We start from the raw sequence: 22,661 nt of genomic DNA, 5'->3' as shown, positions 1-22,661 counted from the left end.
GCCATGTGGGTTAAACCTTTGAGGTTAAGAGTCCGGAAGAAGAAAGCCTATTTGGACTCTTCTCCTGCCTACGCTTGAAACTATAGCATCCGAGACAAAGTAGCTCCCCCAATTCCTCTAAATTACCCTTTCAAACAAGAAAGTAAAAAAAAACAAAAAACAAAAACTATCTTCCTTATTTAAAACAAGCTTACTGCAAAGAAAGTTTCCTAAAAAGAATGAAATAGTGTGATAATACAGGTAGTCCTAGACTTACGGCCACAATTTCTCTTGCTAAGTGGGATAATGGTTAAACGAATTTTGCCCCATTTTACAACCTTTCTTGCAGTTAAGTGAATCACTGCAGTTGTGAAGTTAGTAACACAGTTGTTAACTGAATCTGGCTTCCCCCCTTGACTTTGCTTCTATTCAATTCTAAAATCTAATTCTAATTCTAATTCTAATTCTAATTCTAATTCTAATTCTAATTCTAATTCTACTCTACTCTACTCTACTCTACTCTATTCTATTCTATATTCCCATTCTTCTATTCTATTCTATTCTATTCTATTCTATTCTATTCTATTCTATTCTATTCTATTCTATTCTATTCTATTCAGGATCCCCCTCCTATTTGCATGGGGATTACAAAAATGATCAGTTACCGCAGTCACCTTCATAAAACAACTGCCTTCTGTAACAATCACCAACACTACTTCCTATATTCTTGAGGAGGAGGAGTCCTTTAAGTCAGTCCCAGCTGTTTCCTTGCTTTCACAAGAGATTTGTCCTTGCCTGCTTCTTCCTAGGACCGACCTAGGATGTCTAATTCCCCCCCAACCCCCTCCTCCCCCCCCAAAAAAAAAGCTGAGACCAGAACTCATGGTCTCCTGGTTTCTAGCCTGTTGCCTTTATCCGCTAAGCCAAACCGGCTTTCTACATTTTTTTTTTGTTTACTACATGGTGAAAACAGCAGTCAGACAGTTAATGTGAGGATGGTTGGAGATGGCAAGAGTAGAAAGAAGATGGAGATGACAGCTGTTGCAATTCTGCTCACGAGGAAAGGCTCTGAGTCCCCTGGGTAATACATGCAAATACAAGTATGTATTTGGTATGTAGGATTTCTCTCTCTCTCTCTCTCTCTCTCTCTCTCTCCTCTCTCTGTAGAAGACAAGGGCTTTCAGAGGCTGAGCACATACCTATAGCTTTGACTGTAGCCCCTCAGGGCAGTCTTATTGACTTTTATGGTATGCATTTAAAATGAAAAAAACAACAACCACTGAATAGTCACCAGTGTTGCAACTGACCAGTCTACAGCTGCAATGTTTCTTTGAAGCGTGCTTAGCAAGAAAGAAACCTCATGAAATTTCATGGGCTTCATTTCAAGTCCACATAAGCATGGCTTGGGCTGCTTTAACATCTACTCTATTTTCACTCTTGCACACAATTTCCCCACCCCCAGCATTCCCAAGTCTCCTGCCTCCAAAGCCATAGTTACTCAGAAGAACAACTCAAGCAGACAGTAAGTGAGGATAGCTGGTTGGTAGCAGTAAAAGCTGAGAATGGCCGGAAATAACTTAGTGGGGCAGGTGAGAATCTGGCACGGTTTCTTAGCTAGCAACCACTGAAACTCGCAGCCCTACCAATTATGCGAGAGTCCCTCAACAGAGGCTTGGTTGAATGAAGACCATCTTCTCTAGAAATGACATAGTCGAAGCAGTGGTTTGATAGAGAATTCTCAGTAAGAGAGATATTCAAAGGAGAAACAATTTATATCTCAAAAATAGAACTTGTTTCTCCCTCTTACAAGCTGTCTTTGAGACTACGGGGAAGATCGTTCTTCATAATCTTGGAGACTTTGAGAAACATTCGCCTCGGCATTATCCTTCAGACAGAAAGTTATGCCCACAGACAGACACCTAACGTGTAGTTGCCTTCCCTACAATGAAATTCAGCTCAGTAAAATCAACGTAATATTGAAAACAGCTCAGTGCTCATGTTTTTTTTATTGTCATTAGCAGTTTTTGACATGCGAATCGGGACCTAAAACTCATACAGCTTAGAGCAACACGTTTCATCTAGTGAGACTTTACGCACGCTTGAGAAAACAGTCAATGGCCCAATGGTTTCCAAATTAATATGCGCAGCTTGGTGACTCAAGCACAAAACAGAACGCCTTTTTTTAAGAAAAAAAAGAAAGAAAAAGGAAAAACGTCAGCCGTGAATTTAATTGCTTCATACACAGTTCTAAGTCATTGACCTGTTGACTAACCTACAACTGGCAAGATTTACACATATTGCTACGTCCTGAACCATGGCTGATATCACTGTCAATCCCTGGGTTCACACAACATCTTGAACTGAAACATTACAATTTAGTATTTGCATGCCTAATGAAGAAAGAAAGTTTGATTCCTTGGTCCCTGTCAAGCTCCCTGTCTTTTCTAATATTATTTCTTTCTTTTATTATTTCTTTTATTTATTTCATTTTTATTAAAAGCAATGAATAGGAAGTCAGAATGCTACAAGACAAAGCCCTAGTCTTAAGCATAGCACTTAGCAATAGCATTTAGACTTATATACCGCTTCACAGTGCTTTACAGCCCTCAGCAGTTTACAGGGTCAGCCTGTTGCCCCCAACAATCTGGGTCCTCATTTTACTGACCTTGGAAGGATGGAAGGCTGAGTCAACTTTGAGCAGGTCAGGATCGAACTCCTGACAGTGGGGAAGAGTTAGCTTGCAGTACTGCACTCTAACCATTGCATCACCATGGGTCTTACAGCATGGCCTGTATTTCCAACTCTGGGACTCACAATGATCATGTCATACTCAGACAGCTTAGAAAAATCACAACAAAAAATAACCACAATATAGGTAGCTGAGAAAGTCCTGGAAAAAACAAAGTAAAAAAAAAAAACCCTAATACTCTAATCATTCCATAAGAGGTCTACCCCCATTCAACAGAAGATCCAAGTTTTAAGTGATCATGGTTCAAGGTGGAAGCCATGTGAATATCAGGGGGAAACTGTTCCAGGGAGCAAGCAGACCCACCGGATCCTAGGTGCCACCAGATAAGAGTTCAATGGATGTGACCTGGAACACGAGCATGAAAAATAAAATGGTGGACATCTGACACCTCATTTGCCATCTGAGGTAATTTGCAATTGGCCTCTGATGACAAACATACCATATTCTCAACAATCCAGGGATAAATCAACTTTCCAGGCTTTTCAGGTCTTGAGATGATCTTCAGAAATACTGTTTAGGTTACACAGTATGTCCTCCAGTTTCTGCTTCTCTCCATTTTTTTCCCTTTCAATTCTTAAATTGGATTGGGCCTGTTCTTCTTGGGCATTTCTTTTCCATTAAAGTGGCATGAAAATATTTTTACACACAATTCCTCTGAACCAAACATTTTTGCATATCACTTTACCCCAGAAATGTGCCAACGCAGGCAGCCTTCCCTTAAAATAGTGCATTTTTGTACCTCACGTTCACTAAGGCACATATTTTAATGCACAGTTTTTCTTTATGCAATATTACTTTACCAAGAAAGGAGAATTATTTGTAGCTCATGGTTGAAATGAGGTTGAAATGAAATGATGTTTCTTTAGTTGAACAAAATCATCGTGTTTTGGAATGGTGTGCATTTGCACACACTGAGAAGCACAAAAGGTTCTAAGACTGTCATCGAACGGGAAATGTATTCCATTTCTCCTTCAACATTTTCTAAGGTGAGGAAGGAGAATGTCTTCTTGAAAAATGTCCCCCCACTTATGAAACTTGTGCTCCACCTGCTTCTTCCTTCCCTTTAAAACTTTAGCTTTTTTTACCAGGGAAGTCTGGGGCCTGAGTGTGTCCCATCTCCAGGTTGTGTTAACAACCATTGGCTGTGACATTTTTCTCAGCTGCTGTGTATTTTAACGTGTTTTCCATTTATTTTAAGATTGCTCGCAACCCAGAATCACTTGCTGAGATGGGCAGCCATATAAAGGGAATAAAGTAAGCAAGGCCATGAGTCAGAATTTTCTTTTACTTTACTTCAAATATCTGCATTAGACTAGGGTTTTAGTATTTCTGTGTTTTGACAATCCTTTCTATGCTCTTTGATTATTTTTACTGTTTTCAAAATGCTATCTTTGTCAACCGCTTAAAGATCTGATAAACAGATGAGTTGAAAATCTAATAAATAAGAACGATCATCAATGCAGTTTAACAAGAAGACAAGGTTTATTAATATAAGGAGATTAGTGTGCTCTGAGAACAAGGCTGTGTGAATGCAAAGCATATTAAATCTATTGCTTCCTTTTGATGTTTAAATGCATAAAAATATGTGGCTGCTTCATTTGACTCTCACTCAAAAAAACGGAGTTCACTCAACAAGTTATTTCTAGTTCTTTAGCCGTCCTCCTGTCCAGTGAAATGAATTTACTACCGACATTTTGAAGAAAATGTCCTGTTTTGAAGAAAAACACCATCTAATTGTTTTGATTTGATTCGTTTGACTAGAAAGACAGAGAGCTACCCTAACCAGATCGAGTCAGAAAACAGGAAATGGTATTTTCACGGATGCGAAAAGTACAAACAACTATAAAGGCTGAAAAAAAACAACCACAGGGCTATAACAATTTGGATGAACAATTTGTTATACATAAGAAATGTACAGAAATTAATCTTCTCCAAACTGAGAAAGGTAGCATAGCAGCATATGCCAAGCTGGAATGAGAAACAAGGATGAGAGCTAGTCTAGCTTAAACTTCTCACCAACATCTGAACACCAACTGATGCAATCCAGACGAATCAACCAGGCCTTTCCTGACCACCACTGCGCTGTCCCCACTAATCCTCACTGCCCAAGCCAAGATAGAAGTTTACCTCCGAGTGGAACCGTCCGATCAGTTTCACTGTTATATGGGGCACGTCAGAAAATCGATGCCATTTGAGGGACATGCTGCCCAACGTCAGTCCGTGCAAGGGAATCTGCCCAACACCTATCCATCCATCACATTAGAGATAAAACAAACCCCAAGCACCGATCCTGTTCAGCTGCTCAGTCTGCTGTCATAAAAGGAAGTCAGAAACAAGTTGAGCAAGAGAGAAGGCAGAGGGGAGGAGAAAAGGAAGAGCTGCTTCTTCTGAGCTTCCTCAAAGAACACATTAACCCTTCAGGCACTGGAAATTCAAAGCTGAAGCTCTCTTGGGATACTGAAGTGGCCCAAAAGACTTAGGGACACTTGGGAAGCAACACATGGAGAGGCTGAGTATTTTTCTCTCTCTCTCTCTGTCTCTGCTAATTGGCATTTCCAAGAGTCAAATGTTAAAGCAGAAGAGATGGTTCATATGCTTGTCTTCCAGGAGATACAGATTCATTTATAAGACTTAAATAGCTGTGTTTTTAAGGCGGCAGAAGTACTAGCAGGGTTAGAGACTTCCTGTTTTGCTTCCTCTTTCAAGATTTTTTTTTTTTTTGCGATCTCTTTTAAACAAAAATGGGAAAAAAAAGAGAAGACGAAGAAAGTTAAATACCCCTTCCACACGTCTGAGATAAACTTGTATGCAACAGTTTAAGGTGAAAATCTCCTTTCCAGGTGAGAAAGGTAAACTCCGTCCTAATCCAAAAATACTGACAATAGAGAACTTCTGAATCTAGAGCAGAATCCAGAAATAGGGAAGAGAGGGGTGTCAGTCAAAAACAGAAGCTGGTGGATGAAGTTCTCCCCAAACCAAGATTGGGACAAGGCATATTGGGGTTAGTCACTCCAGTGCTCTATCAATCTTTATTACGGTCACAGGCCAGCAAATAAAATCCTTAAAACAATAATAGTAGTAAAAAATAAAAATAAAAGACAGACAGAATAATACGTTGCGATTGACGGAGGATTAACAGCGGACAATTAAAGTTTGCCTAATTTTACACACAGCATAGCAGAATTTGGCCACATTCAGAGAAACTACTTCATACCGATCTGATAACAGTAGTTCCATGTAAGAAAGGTCATATTTCCCATATATTTTATTAGGTAAAGTGTTATAAATCGAGTCCTTACAGAAGATGCAGAATAGCAAGACATGAGCTATGGTTTCAATGGCCCCCTGTCCACAGGGGCGCAAACTCAGCTCCTACAGTATTTTTGTATTGGCTCTTTGCAATGTTCAAAATCCTGGGTTGATGTTTTGGGAATTGAGCCTCAGCACATCTGGACACACCAGTATGTACATCATCATCTCAAGGGCACTGCTGTCCAACAGCTAAATCCAGGGGTCGGCCCTTTTATGACTCATGGACTTCAACTCCCAGAATTCCTCAGCCAGTGTGCCTGGCTGAGGAATTCTGGGAGTTGAAGTCCATGAGTCATAAAAGGGCCAAGTTTGAAGACCCCTGGCTAAATCCATCTCAAGGGCATTGTTGTCCAATGGCTAAGCGATCTACATATCCTGTCATAGCTTAGCCACTCTAGTAACTGCTCATGCATAATTTAATTTTATTCATCATTTTATTCATCACTTGTACGTCTTTAAATGAATTCACTGTATTTGTGTTTTATATTTTGGTACACATTTTATATGCTGATTTTTGTAAATTCTATGACTAATGCTGTATTCTGTTATGCCATATGAAATAAATAAATAAATAAATATGTAGATATTGTTTATGTCTATGTGTCTATATTATACTATATATTATATTATGGGGCCCAAGACCATTCATCTTCACTCCATGCAGTCCATGGAAGCCAAAAGGTGGGTAGACATCCATAGTCTACATCTTTCTCTTCATCCTTGAAGTGGTTGAAAAGTCATGCCATCAGAGAAGAAAACTGAAAGAAGACTGTTTTTAACCGTACATCTAAAAGACCGTGCCCCGAATATTATTTGTTCTGGTTTACTGAATGTTCTCTCCAAAGAAATAATCTACCCAAATCAAGAAAAATGAGAGCTGCGTAGGAATAGATGCTTTGAAATGGAGAAAATTGCTATTCCGGCTATTTGATCTATCCACAGACAGAGGAACTTCAAAACACTCATAAAATTTAAATGGGTACCCACAAGCGGTGAGTTTCCGTTGCACAATTGTCAAGCTGTGTTGTAACCATACAAAAAGAGAAAAAAAAGGATAGTACATCAAAACAGATTTCTTCAAAACTGGTGTTCCACAATGACATGTAAGTCCATCAAGTAAAGGAACCACCTGACTGGATTAAAGATTTGATGGAGTGGAATTTTACTGGGAGCTGCCCAGGGTTGTCTATATAAAATATCTTAAATATATATAAAAAATAACCAAAATAAAATAAATTTTCCCAATAAGAAAATTTAGTCCAGCCCCCTGCTCAAGCAGGAGAACCTATACCATTTCAGACAAGTGACTGAAACCCCTAGTGATGGAGTCGAGTGGTAGAACCCATGCTTGCATTAGATCTCACAGCATGTTCTGAACTTGACATAAAAAAGACAGAATATAGGTAATAAAAAGACTTTCACGAGCAAAATATTATTTGTGTATGTTGCTCCAGGACACTACTTCAATATTGGCATTAGAAGATGACAGTTACCAACATTGTGGTGGCTTCTAACTCTCACTTTGGGAGTATTTCAAAATGGTAATGGCCTAGAAAGTTTTCACTGGCTAAGGACCAAGAATTTTAATGGATCTATTCATCTTTTATAAACTTGGTTGGATGTTGAGATTTTCTAGGTCTTTTTTTTTCTCTAGCTAATACCTGATGTAACAATTTGCTATAATTTGCAGGGAATGATAATCAGACTCTAGAACAAGAGATTCATCTAGGTTTCCATTTTATGCACGTCTAACATCAGACAATAACCCTTCTGTTTAAACCAGCCTGGCTTCTTTACCAGCAAACCACAGACATGCTGCTTTCACTGAATGAAGCTTTAAGTAGGTAACATTTTTAAATCCCTTTATCTGATTCTTAAAAATTGCTTGTATGCGCGTAGGTTAATGCTGTTGTAGCCATTCCAGATATTTTTGAGGGATAGCCTAGGGAGAACTAGAGTAAATTAATAGAAGGTTTAAAAGTATAATCCAATTTCCTTTAAAATTGTCTGAAAACAAAACAAAAAGAGAGAGGAGCTATGATAGCCCTTTTTTTTTTTTTTTACCACGTTCCCTATTTCTCAGTCGCGTTTCATTCGCATAAAGTCATGGCTGCAGTTGGAAGGAAAATTATATTTTAATCCTAGTTATTTTTACACAAGAATCTCTTCCTTTCCTGGATGGTCATCTCCTTACCCCTGGGTTTAAACCAGGATGGGTTTGAGAATCACCAAGGCAGGCATAATGACAACATCCCTGATCCTCAAAGCACCCGTCTGGAATCTACTTACTTTGCTTTTCTTACTGCTGGACATTTTATTCCTGAGGTAGCTGAACGTACGGCTGACTTTCGTTCCACTTTTGCCTTCCAAATCTTTTCTGCAGGGACTTGGGGGTGGAAAACTGCCACTCTCCTCGCTGATGCTAAAAGCCAAGAGATGAAACATTTCAGGCAATGCACAAAAACAGGGTGCTCACCCGATTCAAGTGGGAGACACGGCACTTTCATTTGAACCTGCCTTGGCTGCAGATAAGGACATAGAGACCATTTCAAAGAGAAAAGACCAAATTTTGCTTCAAGACAAATGTCCCCCCCCCCAAAAAAAGGTAGGTTCAGTCCCTGTATTCTCAAGAAACTCGCTATTGAGTTGAATTGTTGAATGTATCATAGGAAGGAATTAATGCCTACAGAACAAACCTACTTAGTTTTAAGTACAATTAAGTCGTGTCAAAGCCATTTTACCCAATTTTCAGAATATAGTCTCTCACATGCCTCTTAAAGACTGAAAGTGGCCCTTGATCAATCAATCAATTCCTTTTGTGAACAGTTCCAATCTTGATTGCACAGCAACATTCCTTTTCTACATTAAGAGCTTTTAGACCTTTATCAGCCCAAAACCAGTAAATTTGATAAGTTAAGCTTTTTAACTATAATTCAAAGATAAGCGGATTTAATTGTTCAATCAGTTGATAAGTGGGGAAAATCTTTTTTTTACAGTAAAATCAACCTTTAAAAAAAACCATCACCACCACTAGTCCTCCTTGTTTAAATTCTTGCTGAATTCAAGAAAAGAACAAACTATATTTAGAGTATGTTTAAGAGATTAATAAAAAGTTCACCTTTGAGTCAGGGAGCTGCTGAAGGATCGGGTACCTATGAAAATACATGGAGAAAGAATTACAGTTAAAAAAAAACCAAAATCCAAACATATATGTATGTAATTTTTATTAAAACACATGTTTTAGTATGACAGGGTGGAGAAAATGTCACTAGTGGCAGATAATATTTGATTCTGAATTCATCCAACACACGTTAGCAGGAGAATAGTTGATATCTAAAAGGCCATACTCTTTATTAAGATTATAAATGAGCAATTATGTTGATTTCGTCTCTTTTTATGAAGAAAGTTATTTTGAGAACCAGCTGATGGGACCAAAGCCACATCTAGAGTCATACTTCAGAGTCTTCCAAGTTGGTGTTTCTCTGGTCATTTCAGGCAATCCGTGAAAAAGAACAGGTACAAACATGGTTGAAAATCTAAATAGTTTCTTTCACATTTCCCAGCCAAAATAGATTTGAGAAAGCTGTCAAATAGGAACAAGCATGCATTACACCCTCTCGCTTGAATTAGCAGCTGGAAGATTTATGATTATCACTAGGGTCGGTGTGCAAGCTGAAGCCAGCAATGCTCAGGACTTAAGTGTGTAGGATCGTCTTGTCAGTTTTATACCCACACTGAGATCTTTACAAAGGACAAAAGAAACATGTTCTAAGACAGAAGTATTCAAACTTGGCCCTTTTATGACTTGTGGACTTCAACTCCCAGAATTCCTCAGCCAGGCACGCTGGCTGAGGAATTCTGGGAGTTGAAGTCTACAAGTCATAAAAGGGCCAAGTTTGAAGACCCCTGGTCTAAGGCGTTGCTTTAGTTACTTTCTAGTAAGAAATTCAGCCTAAAGGATTCATGTGGCCCTTTTAAGCTGTCTGAATCTAAACAGAAGTTTCCTAGTGTAGATGTTCAATTAACATATTTACATTGTGATGCACACAGAGAGACAATCCACATTACTATCTGCCTCCCTTTGAAATTAATGTACAGTCTGTTCTATTTGCTTAAAAGGTCTAGGTTAATGTTCATGATGTACCATACAAATTGACATTTCTGTCCTTCAAATTATGCCATATTCGAACAATTTTCAAACAATCACCCAATGGCAAATCCCTCACTACTTCATGTGACATAATCTAAGGATTAAGTTGGTCTATAGCAAAATGTAACATTTTTGAACCCAAGCATGTATGTAGAATCACGTCAGTGTGGAGCCCAAGAGGGATTTCCTGCGTGCAAATAAATAAATAAAATATGATACAGCAAACCTGTGACAGCAACATTGATTCCTACGCATTGGTTCTACACCATAGCATCCCTTACTGACCCATGGGCCCCATGAACAAAAGGAGCCTTAGAGAAACTCATCAACAGGAAAGTAAGCTGAAAAGCCATTTTTGCTAGAATCTGCAAGCATCAGTCAAGACAAACGAAGAAGACAAGACATCCAGCCAAGACCTGGCCACTAGCATTTGCGTTCAACAAAGTCATGCGAGATTCTGAGCTTCTCCACGGAGCGGTAAGCGACGCCAGCATCATTTTGCCCAAACAACATTACTTACTCTCCAAGTTCTCCTCCTCATCGCTGGAAGAAGAGTCAATAGAAAAGACAGTTTTAGACTTAGGAATGAGCGGGGAGATGCTGAAGGAGAAGAAAACTCGTCTAGATGGCTGAATCCGTCCCTGTGCTGAAAAGTGGGTTAATGGCAGAGGTTAGAGCATGCGGTTTCGACACCAACAACAGACAAATAACAAAGAAAAAAAGGAAGAACGGTCACAGCGAGCCAAAGAAGAAAGCAAAAGGCGTATTTACAAAGCAAAGGGCTACAGCAGCAAAAGCAGGAAAGCATTTTTTAAAGGGGGGGAGGGGAGAAAAAGAAAATGGGAGTGTCACTGTATGCAAAAACCGCACATTGAATTTTGATAGTTTCCCACAAGGCTTCCATCATTACTACACTGTAAGTTGGAGATGTCTCTCTTTAGTAATCTAGTACTAGCCTAAAAACAGCCTCTGACCATACCATAGCCCTTCTCATCAGTTCAAATAGATACCCTAATACAGGGGTCCCAAACCCCCGGTCCATGGACCAGTACTGGGCTGCGGCATGCCAGCAACTGGTCCGCACAAACAAGCAAAGTCCCGACTGCAAGATGCAGGCAGCACACAAAACCACACACCCTCCGGTCCACGGAAAAACCTCTCTCCACGGAACAAGTTCCTGGTGCCCAAAAGGTTGGGGACCTCTGCCCTAACAGGCCTATGTGTTGCTGAAAGAGAATATGCAAGAGGGACATCATCCATTCATCTCTATGAGAAAACGTTTCAACCTGAACTCCCACTGAGTGTTCCCCTTCCTCAAGAGGCCATTGCTGGACCCTACCATCCCGGATAATTTTCACGCAGTCTCCAATCTCCCCTCTTTACAGAAAGTTGAGAAGATGGTTGGGTTGCAGTTGGAGAGAATCCTGGAGGAAGTGGATTATTTGGTCCCACTTCAGTTAAGACTGTAGATTAGGACAACTTTGATTGGACTTTCAGATGTCTTTTGGCCGACCTGGAATCAGGAAAGTGCCTTCCTTAAATTTCTCAGTGGATTTCTATTCAGCTGACGACAGTAATCTTCTGGGCTATGTAATGTAATTGGCAGATGGTGCTTTTTCTCCTTTCTCTACAGCTAGTTCCAGCCAGTATTGGTCAGGAAGGATAGATGAAGCCAAAAGACCCAGATTTGTGGGACATCTTCAGGGCTTAACTTTCTCTCCTCTCCACTGTCTCCCTGGTGATCTGCACAGTGCCCACCTTGTCCTTTTTGAAGCATTCTTTAAAAGGCTGGATTGTCCCATAAGATCTAAGGTTAGGTAAATGTACAGGCTACAGGAGTTGCGGGGAATTTGAGGGTGGAGAGATATTCCCTTAACGGATGCTACTTTTATTCCTAGAGTTGTTTTGCATTTATGGATTTTTTTTTAAAAAAAATTGAAAGTTGCTTGCATCATCTAGATCATGACAATCTAGAACTAATTCCTGGCTGGCTCAGGAATTCTGGGAGTTGAAGTCCACGAGTCATAAAAGAGCCAAGGTTGCCTACCCCTGGTATAGAGTTTGATGCCTGAGCAGGGAGTTGAACTAGAAGACCTCTAAGGTCCCTTCCAACTTGGTTATTATTCTTAAAGTCTGAAGAATAATGTTAGAATATTTTAAGTGCTGCAATAGAGACAAGTGCCAAAGCCAAATAATGATGAAACAGCTGCAAGAACAGAAACATTTGAGGGAATCTCTTGTGTACTGGAGCATGACCAAAAGATCTGGATAGAGGTCAGCAGTTTTTTTACCACTTTAGAGCAATTTTGCTACAACTAACCAGAAGCCAAAAGGTTGAGAAGGAAGAAAGAAAGAAAAGCCAAACCAATCTCAAGTAAGCAATCAATATGAAGTCTACAGAGGGGAAAGTTTCTCAGTAAACTACATCAAGACAAGACTTGATTCTTACAACAGTATTTCTCAAACTCTGAAACAGCAGGAACTCACTTTTATATGTGTCACCAAGAGTGAGTCGGGCTGCCGTATAAATTTTCTTAAATAAAGTTGGGAGGCACCATTATTTCTGTGGGACTTCCCAGCAAACTGGATTCTGCTTGCACTTTTACACTTACACTGCCTTTACTCCTCTTAAAAGAGTCTAATTTAAATTCCTAGTGGGTGTATTTCAGATAGCACCTTGCATTCCAAATGTGGCATAAAGGAGGGAGGCAAGGCTATCTAAAGTTGAAATAGGTAAAAACTGTGATATTACAAATTAGAGATTATGGATGATGGCTTTATTCATAGAATAACTGTCTTGGGTGATTGTAAGCAGTCCCAAAGCCACATTTATCAGAAGGTCAACTCACTCTCCCATCTCCTGCCCCTCAGGATTCTTTGTGTGACCCCCAGTTTGTACTGGTCCTTTTTTTCTGAAAAAAAGAAGCTCATTGCCAAACAACACTTTGGACAGAGACACTCACCATGTTTATTTTTCTAAGAACAACTATAATATCAATGTGGGCTTCAAAGGCAATCTTGCAAGTAAAGACCACACTATAGCCATTATAACAGAAGGGCAGAATTGGTAGGGACCTTGGAGGTCATCTAGTCCAACCCCTGCTCAGGCAGGAAACGCTATACCATTTCAGACAAATGGTTGTCCAATTTCTTCTTAAAAACCTCCAGTGTCGGAGCACCCACAACTTCATTTTATTTTATGTATTGTTTTATTTTATACGGTACAATCTTTCAGTTTAGTTTCAAAAATAAACGACCAAATCTTAAAGTCAGCTGAGGACAGCTGAGGAAAGCATACAGTAGCATGAACAAAGAGAAAACTTCTGGGGAAAGTGATAACTACAAATGCCATTGTATTCTATTTCTGGTCTAGACCAATTGTCCTATTCACCTAAATGTATCCTGAGTTTAATTGGAACAGAAGCACACAGTGCCTCTGGTGGCGTTAGCCACATCTATAAGCATTTAGAGGCCAGGCTAAGTCATTCTTACTTACTAAACAATTTTTTTTTAAATCCTATATATATTACTCTGCATAGTTTGGCCAAATGGATACTTTTTAGGATGCAAAATATTTCTGTTTCCCTGTAGTATTATCTGCAGAGCTCATATGCCACTCTGGCACCTGATCATATTAAAAAAAAAAAATATCAGCAATGCTTTAAAGAAACAAAGATATCATATTAAACTTTAAGGCATGGTGATGGACAGATTGACTATGAGATTGAAAGAAAAAGAAGAAACAGAATATTACCCAACTTGGGACTTATTGTATCAATGGCTAGAGGAAAGAATGAAGGATTAGGAATTAAATATGTATTAGCGTTTTCAAACTCAGACAGGACGTTGGTTGAAAAATTATTATATGTATGTAAGAAAAAATCAATAAAATCTTATATAAAAAAATAAAAGGGAGGTCCTTTTGGAAAAGAGTGCGAATTGAAGGAAAGCATTTGCAAAGAGTTTTCCTATAATTAAGAGAAAATAATCCCTTTCTCAAAGGAAGCTAGTTTTCTTTGCCACTTTGGGGAAAAAAACCAGAGAATGCCAATTGGTCCTTTGCTGCGTACGTGAGCCCATCCTGTGTGCGGATGTGCCCTTAATGAGGGCCTTCAGAAGAAGGAAGAAAATTGGTACATTCTGGTTATAGAAAATGAAGTGGATGGACAAGTGTTTTGGTTACTATTGCTAAGGGAGAAGCAAAAACGAGTCAACATCCTTATGAGTCACGAGTCTTGAGAAGCTAAGCCAGATCTTCCAAAAAGGTTTGCTTATTAGAAGAGACTTTCTCAATGGCAAACGCCCAAACCAAGAGGCTTCTCTCCAAGAGGGAAAAAAACACACACAAAACCAATGTTTTTTCTTATATATGCAAAATGCTTTGGGGTCTCCACCTTTATGGCAAAAATAAAATGTGTATAAAATGAAATGTGGACTAGGGAGTGACATGATAGCAAATATTCCAGGGTTTGAGAGGCTGCAACAAAGAGGAAGGGTTCGAGATTTTCCAAAGCACCAGAAGGCCAAAAAAAGAAACAATGGATGGAAACTAATCAAGGAGAGAAGAAACCTAGAAATAAGGAGAAACTTCCTTACAGTGAAGACAATTAACCAGTGGAACGACTTGCCTCTAGAAGTTGTGGGTGCTCCATCACTGGAGACTTTTAAGAAGAAATTGGACAACCTTTTGTGTGAAATGATTTTGCACAGAGTTCATTTCCTTACATTTCTCCTAAATTTTAACTATTCCTTCCCAGCTGTAATGATCACCAGTGTGATCACCAATGGGTTCAGATGCCTTATTTATTTATTTGTCCAATTTAGAAGGTCATCTATCGGTGTAAAAACTTTGTATGGCATGCAGCATTAAAAAATAAACAATTTTAAAAATAATCTGTACATCTCAAAAGTCCAGCAGGAAACTCTACATTATTCTATTATATAAAATCTGGATTTCCAATTGGAATAAAACAAAAACACAATCCTTAAAAGACTAGAATAATCCTGGCATACAATCGTTCTGTTCCAGGCTCGTTTGAGCCACACCACATCACCACTGGCAGAACCGATGAACAATGAAGCTGCACCGGAGACACAACTTTCACAACTGCAAGTCAGAACCTACTGACGTTCCCCCAGGGCACACAATCATCCTATAAAAATATGTCTCACTGTCGTTTCCGCTTTAAAAAAAAAAACACACGAGGCAGATGCAGAGATAGCTTGTTCTTCACCTCTCTCAAAGCTCCAGATAGACGTAAAAGAATCAAGGAGACATTTTCCAAGAGAACATTAGTCACAGTGGGGTGGAGTTTGTTTTGCTATTTAGGCCTGCACCTTAAGGATGGTTTCCTTAAGGATGGTTTCCACATTTTACTGGAAACTAGTTGCCTCTGCTGGGCCAAAAGTTCAGTTTATTTTTATTCTTTCCACTACTGAGGGGGGCTCAGCGATAGCTCAGCAGTTAAAAAGCCGACCTTGTCAGCTGGAAAGCTGACAGTCTGGGTTCAAGACCCGAGCACCGCGTGACGGGGTGAGCTCCTGCTACTTGCTCTAGCTCAGTGGTTCTCAACCTTTTTAATGCCGCGACCCCCAACCGGTCGTAAGTCGAGGACTAAACCGGTCGTAAGTCGAGGACTAAACTGGTCGTAAGTCGAGGACTACCCAACCGGTCGTAAGTCGAGGACTTTCCCTGCCCGGGAGTGCCACGCATGCGTGGTTCCGCCCCCTGCGCCGGCCGAGGCGTAGCTGGCAAGCGGCAGAGACGGAGCAGGCCGACCACCAGCTGGCCCAGCCCAAGGGAGGTAAGGCACCCGCCAGAAAAGGGGAAAAAAATGGCGGACAGCCTTGCTTGGCGACCCCCGTGAAATGGTCGATCGACCCCCAATGGGGTCCCGACCCATAGGTTGAGAACCGCTGCTCTAGCAACCTGAAAGCATGCAAATGCAAGTGGATAAATTGATACTTCGGTGAGAAGGTAACAGCGTTCCTTGCGCCTTGCCATACAGTCATGCCAGCCACATGACCCCAGATGCATTTTCACACAATGCTGGCTTCCTCCGCTAAGAAACAGAGATGAGCACCATCCCTAGAATCTGAAACAGCTGGGCAGGGGAAACCTTTACTTTATCTTCCCCCACTCCACTACTAATCTTATTTCTTGGAGAGGCATTGAAAAGGAATGGCAGTTCAGTAGTATGCTTTGCATATAAGTCTCCAGCTTAATCCAGGGTATTCTACATTTTTAAAAAATGCATAGGTTGGACTCATAGAAAAAAAAAAAAAGAACTTGGGCGTCTTTATTGGAGTAACTGGTATTGGGCCGAGCAAAGCAGAAGTTCATACAGTGCAGGACCAGCCTTCTCTGCAAAATATTTATCTCAAAATGGTGCAAAGCTAAGCTGGAGGGAAAACAGAAGGTGTGCTTAATACACTCATCACTGAATGCTACGTGCAAAGAAAAAATTAAAAGCCACAAATACTCACTGTTGTCTGATCCCACTTGGGCAATGGTCATCAGTGACATGGATTTCGTTAATGGAGGAGAAACAGGACTTGTGCAGAAGCCAAAGGAGTGGGGCTGTGATCTTTGGAGAATCTGTGAAATGCGGAATTGTTACACTAAATTCAGTCTTCTCAGATGGGTCAAATAGACAAATAGAGGAGAATATTTGTAGCTCAGGGCTTAAATGAGGGGTCCTTGGTGCTTTCTGAGCTTGGTCGTTTTCTTATAGATGTTTCATGACCTAACTAGGTAACATCATCAGTGCTAGAAGGGAGCGTGAGTAGGGAGGGAGGGAGGTATAGGGGGGAGGAGGAGGAGGAGGAGGAGGAGGAGGAGGAGGAGAAGAAGAAGAAGGCATCAGCATTCCTACAACTGGAGTTCAAACTCTCCAGCTTCCTTGAGAGCACAAAAATTAAAAACAAAAACGACATCTAAATCTTTTCTTGATCTAGCTATGATGTGAAACTGTCTTGCCAACTAGTTCTACTACAGCATGCCTGGAGTATTAAAGAGGAAGGTATTTATAAGTAAACAGCTTGCTTAACATAAATGAACCATGGGGAAAAAAATCTATACTAACCCCCCTCCCACCTCAAATGGATCTAGACGTTAAAGTCTTCTTTGAGTTGAACTCAACTTTTGGTAAGCCTCGTGGAAATGCTTATGTAGTTTCCTGGATGGTAGCAAAATGGCTTGCCATTGTCATTTTCTAGGATGTTTTATTTATTTGTGTGTGTGTGTGTGTGTGTGTGTGTGTAGAGCTCCATTAAGAGTTCTACATTTTTTCTAACTATAAATTCGTTTGTTTGTTTTTTACTTTTCAATCTAGCTTATAGCTTTAGAGTATCGATGACTTTCATGTAAGCTAGTTTGATCCTCAGATTTTCAGTGTGATGCTGCCCTAGCTGATCAGTTTGATGCTGCCCTAGCTGGATGGTCCTAGAAGGGCTTAAATACACTGCTAAAGTCTCCTACCATTGATCACAAGAGTGGAAGGTGACAATCAAGCTGAGGATCACCTTCTAATGAAATTATGGAAAGAAACAGTGCCTTCTGAGAAGCAAACTGCTTCTGCCCACAACGGGCTTTGTAGACCGTGCAAATCAAGCTACGATGCCAAATCCTTGGAATTAACTTCCTTCTTACCTGACTTCTCATTTCTCCTAGCTCCGATTCTTGTTCCTCTTCAGTGAGTGAGACCAGTGATCCTCGTTCATCATTGGCTAAAGGACTCTGCCGAAGATCCTTGGTGTTCATAGATGCTACATCAAGACTTGACGATGGCTTACTAGCAGTATTATCAGCCTCTCCAGACAGTCCTTCTAAGCTGTAACTGAAGACAAATGACAGGAATTAGGTTTCTCCCAGTACTTGATGAATCAGTCTATAAAATCTTTGTTGGCTTAAGCAAGCTTGGCAGGAGATTTTCAAGTCATATTGTGCTGTATATTATTTTTGCTGTAAGCTGATCTACCTGGTTTCCTTGGTTAGTTAGCATGTTAGCACGTTACTGCAGTTAAAACAATAAATAGTTGATCACCAAGAGAATAAAGCATATAAAATTTAAAAATTTAAAATTTATTTACTAAACCACCAAGCTTTCGTCAAGAGCTCTTGACATCATCAGGGTATGCAAGCCATTGTTGGGAGTCGCCTATATGCAGCCGCTGATCATCTGCATCCGGCTCATAGCGCGCGTCATGGGTCCCAGCTGAGCGCGCTGTAGTAACTCTTTCCTATAGGCGACTCCCAACAATGGCTTGCATACCCTGATGATGTCAAGAGCTCTTGACGAAAGCTTGGTGGTTTAGTAAATAAATTTTAATTTTTTAAATTTTATATGCTTTATTCTCTTGGTGATCAACTATTTATTGTTTTTTAAAATACACACACACACACACACACACATATATATGCAGACCCAAGGACTTTTCATAAAGAGTCCTACTTTGTACTGAGTATAAATTTGGTCTTTTTCTTCATGAAGCAAAGGAAAGATCAAGAGGAGCTTTATTAGTACTTTTAGTATGAGTTAGCTATTTTTCAGGAAAGTTGTTTCTCATACAAGAATTGCTAAAATGTATTTGTTAATGCTGAACAGAGAAACACGTGCATTTTGTTTTACCCTTCTCATTCAATTTAATGAAAGAGATTTTGCTTTAGTAATTCTTTCAAAAGGAAAGCATTTCAGAAACCTTATACCAAGGCTGGACTTTGGCATTTATGGACTTGTTTAATTATAAGACTTCACCAAGCAGTCCTTTTTCCTTAATTCTCCCTGACTTTTCGTTTTCAATTTAAAAATTCATTCTCCCTTGGGACCTTTTCAGCAACAAAATTTATCGTTGCCATCTTGCCCTAGTTGGGAGAAAGTTGCACACGGACATTGAGCATATTAAGATGAACTTCTATGCTGCAATGTTTTTCTTCTGCTAGTTAGACAGCAGCCACAAAAAATAAGATGGTCAAAATATGCTCGGCCATAAAACCTTCATTGCTTCTATGTTGTCATTCTATGCATATTTACGACACCTTCTCAGTTTTCATACATTGGGTTTTTACTTTCTTGCAATAATTGTTTTCAGCTTCATATAGCAATAGCAATAGCACTTAAGACTTATATACTGCTTCATAGTGCTTTACAGCCCTCTCTAAGCGGTTTACAGAGTCAGCTTCTTGTCCCCAACAATCTGGGTCCTCATTTTACTGACCTCAGAAGGATGGAAGGCTGAGTCAACCTTGAGACGGTGAGACTCAAATTGTCGAACTGCTGGCAGCTGGCAGTCAGCAGTCAGCAGAAGTAGCCTGCAGTACTGAATTCTAACCACTGCACCTCCACGGCTCTTCATAGAATGTATTATAGTTCTTTTTCCTGCTCTAATATTATTTTTTTACATTAACTACTCAGGACATAATTCCACCTCCAGTGTTTCCCACGCCTAGCCCCCAACGTTAAGTGGGACTTCGGTTTTGCTCAGTGTGTACACTTGATAGAATAAGAACATGCACATGCTTTGCTAAGCATATTTCTTTCTCAGTTTTCAGACTGAGACTAGTAAAACATGCTATTGACAAAGAGATTACAGTGGAAGAAATGGAGTTAATCACTTGGTCATCTATGGTGAGCAAAAATGGCTTCCAGGTAACTAGGGATTTTTTTTCTCCCTCCATAAAGATAAACCTTCCCATAGTGCACCATGGTCTTGGCAAGTTGCCTGGCAACCTATGTTCATTCCAGACAGCCCAAACTCAGCTCAGTATGGCATGAGGTGTTTTTTCCTGCTCTGAAGAACTGACAGCCATCTTCTTCGATTTGGTGACGTAGAAGATTCTATTTACGTTACAGCCAGAGACCTTGTAAAGCTTAGGGTGACATTAAACAAGTCTCTGTCCTCCATTTCGGGTAATAAGGAAAGGTTGGGATGTGGTGACCACAAATACCAGGCAGCCAAATTCTGGAACCCACCAAGTAAAAAACTTAGTACAAAGAAACTGAATCGAAACAGCACATCACCCAAGCCAGTAGCAGATACATCGAGAATGCAACGAGACAACAGACATCACACAAAAAGATGGCAATGATAGATGCAGAAGCTCCCTTGGATGCTATGGCATACTCTACCTTCGACCATTAAAGTCAGCATCCATGGCATTGCACTGGACACCTGAGGGACACCAGCTCAAACTGGGAATAACAAAGGTAAGAGACAGAAGAGGTCTGCCATTATTTGATTGATAAGAAGGGCAGATGTTTACCAACATGGCTACCCTTGAAAGAACTATACTTCTTTTCCCCCCATAACCTTCTGCACATATGTTCCTACATAGTTCCATTTTGTTTTTTGAATTACTACTATTTCATGATTTAAAAGCTAGTCTGTTAGGAAGCCCTCTCTATTGGCTGAGCTGCCCAGAAGATGCATCAATATTCAATTCCCAAAAAAGGTTGCATCCATAGAAATGTTGATCATTAGTGGAAAATTTTGTAGGAATTGGCAGCTCATTTGGCAGAGACTAAAACCTCATATTCTAGTGGACCAGAAGGTATGTGATTGAAATGAAGGCAAGGAAATTGCTAAAAGAGATAAGAGGCACCAACAGGGAAAACTGGGAAAGAACGAATGAGAAAGAGTTTATGAGGGATGAGCAAAGTATGGAATTTGTGAATAGAAAAATCAAAGAGAAAGAAAAGGGAAGAGGAATAGAGCAGAGCAGAGTAGAGCAGAGTAGAGTAGAATAAGGGGTGGAGTGGAGTGGAATGGAATAGAATAGCATAGAATAGAATAGAAAAGAATAGAATAGAATTTCAAATATGAATGTAGATCTGTACACGTGACCAGCAAATGTAGTAGTGACTAGGTTACATAAAAATTAAAAAGCCTCTAGGTGGCACTAGGAGAAGAGTTGTGCTAAAATACTGGATTAATCTTTCAGTAGTGATTTTCTTTTTTATATTAAATACAATATCAGGTTTTCTAAACTTGGTTGCCAATGGATGTGCTGGATTACAGCTCCCATCACCTCCAATTCACAAGACCTAAGGATGGGAATCAGGGTTGTATACATTTGGAAGGTACAAGACCGAGGTTCAGCTCCCCAATGTATATTATCAAACTGGCACTGTTTTTTTCTGCAGTATTTAAAAGCTCAGCAACAGCTTAAATATACAAAACAGAAGTTTCAGAGCAAAAACATAATTAATAACCAAGTTCTATCATCAGCTGCAGAAATATGTGGCTTTTTTGTTTTGTTTTGGTTTTTCTATTTTGTTTCGCAAAATCACCCTTCAAGCATTGAATGTTCTATTAATTTTGGCAGCATTAGGCTCACTGAGGTTTTTGAAATATAAAAAGATTGTCTAAAGCTTTTTGTTTAAACATAAGCTGGAGGGTGGAGGGAGAGAAAGAAACAAAAGAACTAGGAACAACAACATTTTTTTTTTACTTCCAGGGAGGCTGTTTGTTCCCCCCCCTTCTTTTTGTTTACTTATTTTCTTGATGTTTGTTTGTTCTGTAAGGAAAATGTGTACATATTCCTGGGGGGAAAAAATCAGCTCCATCATGGATGTTAAGAATGTTGTTTATTGATTTCATTGATTTCATGTCTGGGTATTATGAAGTATTCATTTACTGTTTTAATCCGAGCTGGTTTGTTTTTATTAAACAAGACCAGTTTAATAAATAGAGATTTCTAGTAATTTCATTTGTAATGCAATGAGCTTTCCAAACTATGAAGTGGTTTAGAAAGATGGGAAGAAACCTGGTATTGACATGGTTCCTAGGTTTTCCTCATAGCTTAAGAGTCAGCGAGTTATTCCTGATAATAAACCACAGTTACTCTGACCAATGAACAAGTATACTATGGTTTGCACTAACTGCTGAAGCTGAACTAGCACTTATCCGTAATCCTGTCTGTGGGGTAAATGCAAAGTATCATTGCTGATTTCTCTGGGAAAGGAAAAGGAAAAGGAAAAGGAAAAGGAAAGGAAAGGAAAGGAAAGGAAAGGAAAGGAAAGGAAAGGAAAGGAAAATAAGGGAAGGGAAGGGAAGGGAAAGGAAAGGAAAGGAAAGGAAAGGAAAGGAAAGGAAAGGAAAGGCACAGAGGAGAGAAAGAGAGAGAAGGGAAGGAAAGAGAAGGGAAGAGAAAGAAGACAGGAGGAGAGGAGAGAGGAGAAGAGGAAGAGAAGAGAAGAGAAGAGAAGAGAAGAGAAGAGAAGAGAAGAGAAGAGAAGAGAGAGAGAAGGAGAGAGAAGGGAAGGGAAGAAAAGGGAAGAGAAAGAAGACAGGAGGAGAGGAGAGAAGAGAAGAGGAAGAGAGAAACAAGGAAAGGAAAGGAAAGAAGGAAAGGAAAGGAAAGGAAAGGAAAGGCACAGAGGAGAGAAAGAGAGAGAAGGGAAGGGAAGAGAAGGGAAGAGAAAGAAGACAGGAGGAGAGGAGAGGAGGAGAGAAACAAGGAAAGGAAAGGAA

At 39.8% G+C, this 22,661-nt stretch overlaps 1 protein-coding gene across 1 annotated transcript in view; it reads right to left on the bottom strand.

Moving 5' to 3' along the window:
• The window catches only part of AKAP13 (A-kinase anchoring protein 13), a gene marked incomplete at its 5' end in the record, with an annotated part of 64,526 nt that overhangs the window by 28,129 nt on the left and 13,736 nt on the right, over nt 1–22,661 (bottom strand). Inside the window, 5 exons of the mRNA XM_029283380.1 lie at nt 8,330–8,462; nt 9,159–9,192; nt 16,677–16,788; nt 17,842–18,028; nt 20,318–20,380. Of these exons, the coding sequence (XP_029139213.1) occupies nt 8,330–8,462; nt 9,159–9,192; nt 16,677–16,788; nt 17,842–18,028; nt 20,318–20,380 (529 nt within the window). The remainder of the gene's footprint in view (nt 1–8,329; nt 8,463–9,158; nt 9,193–16,676; nt 16,789–17,841; nt 18,029–20,317; nt 20,381–22,661) is intronic.

This window comes from Protobothrops mucrosquamatus, unplaced genomic scaffold (genome assembly GCF_001527695.2).
Source record: "Protobothrops mucrosquamatus isolate PMUCROS unplaced genomic scaffold, P.Mucros_1.0 scaffold72, whole genome shotgun sequence".
Lineage (NCBI taxonomy): Eukaryota > Metazoa > Chordata > Lepidosauria > Squamata > Viperidae > Protobothrops > Protobothrops mucrosquamatus.
Note: the sequence above shows the minus strand (reverse complement) of the source record. Positions and strands in the feature narration are given on the sequence as shown.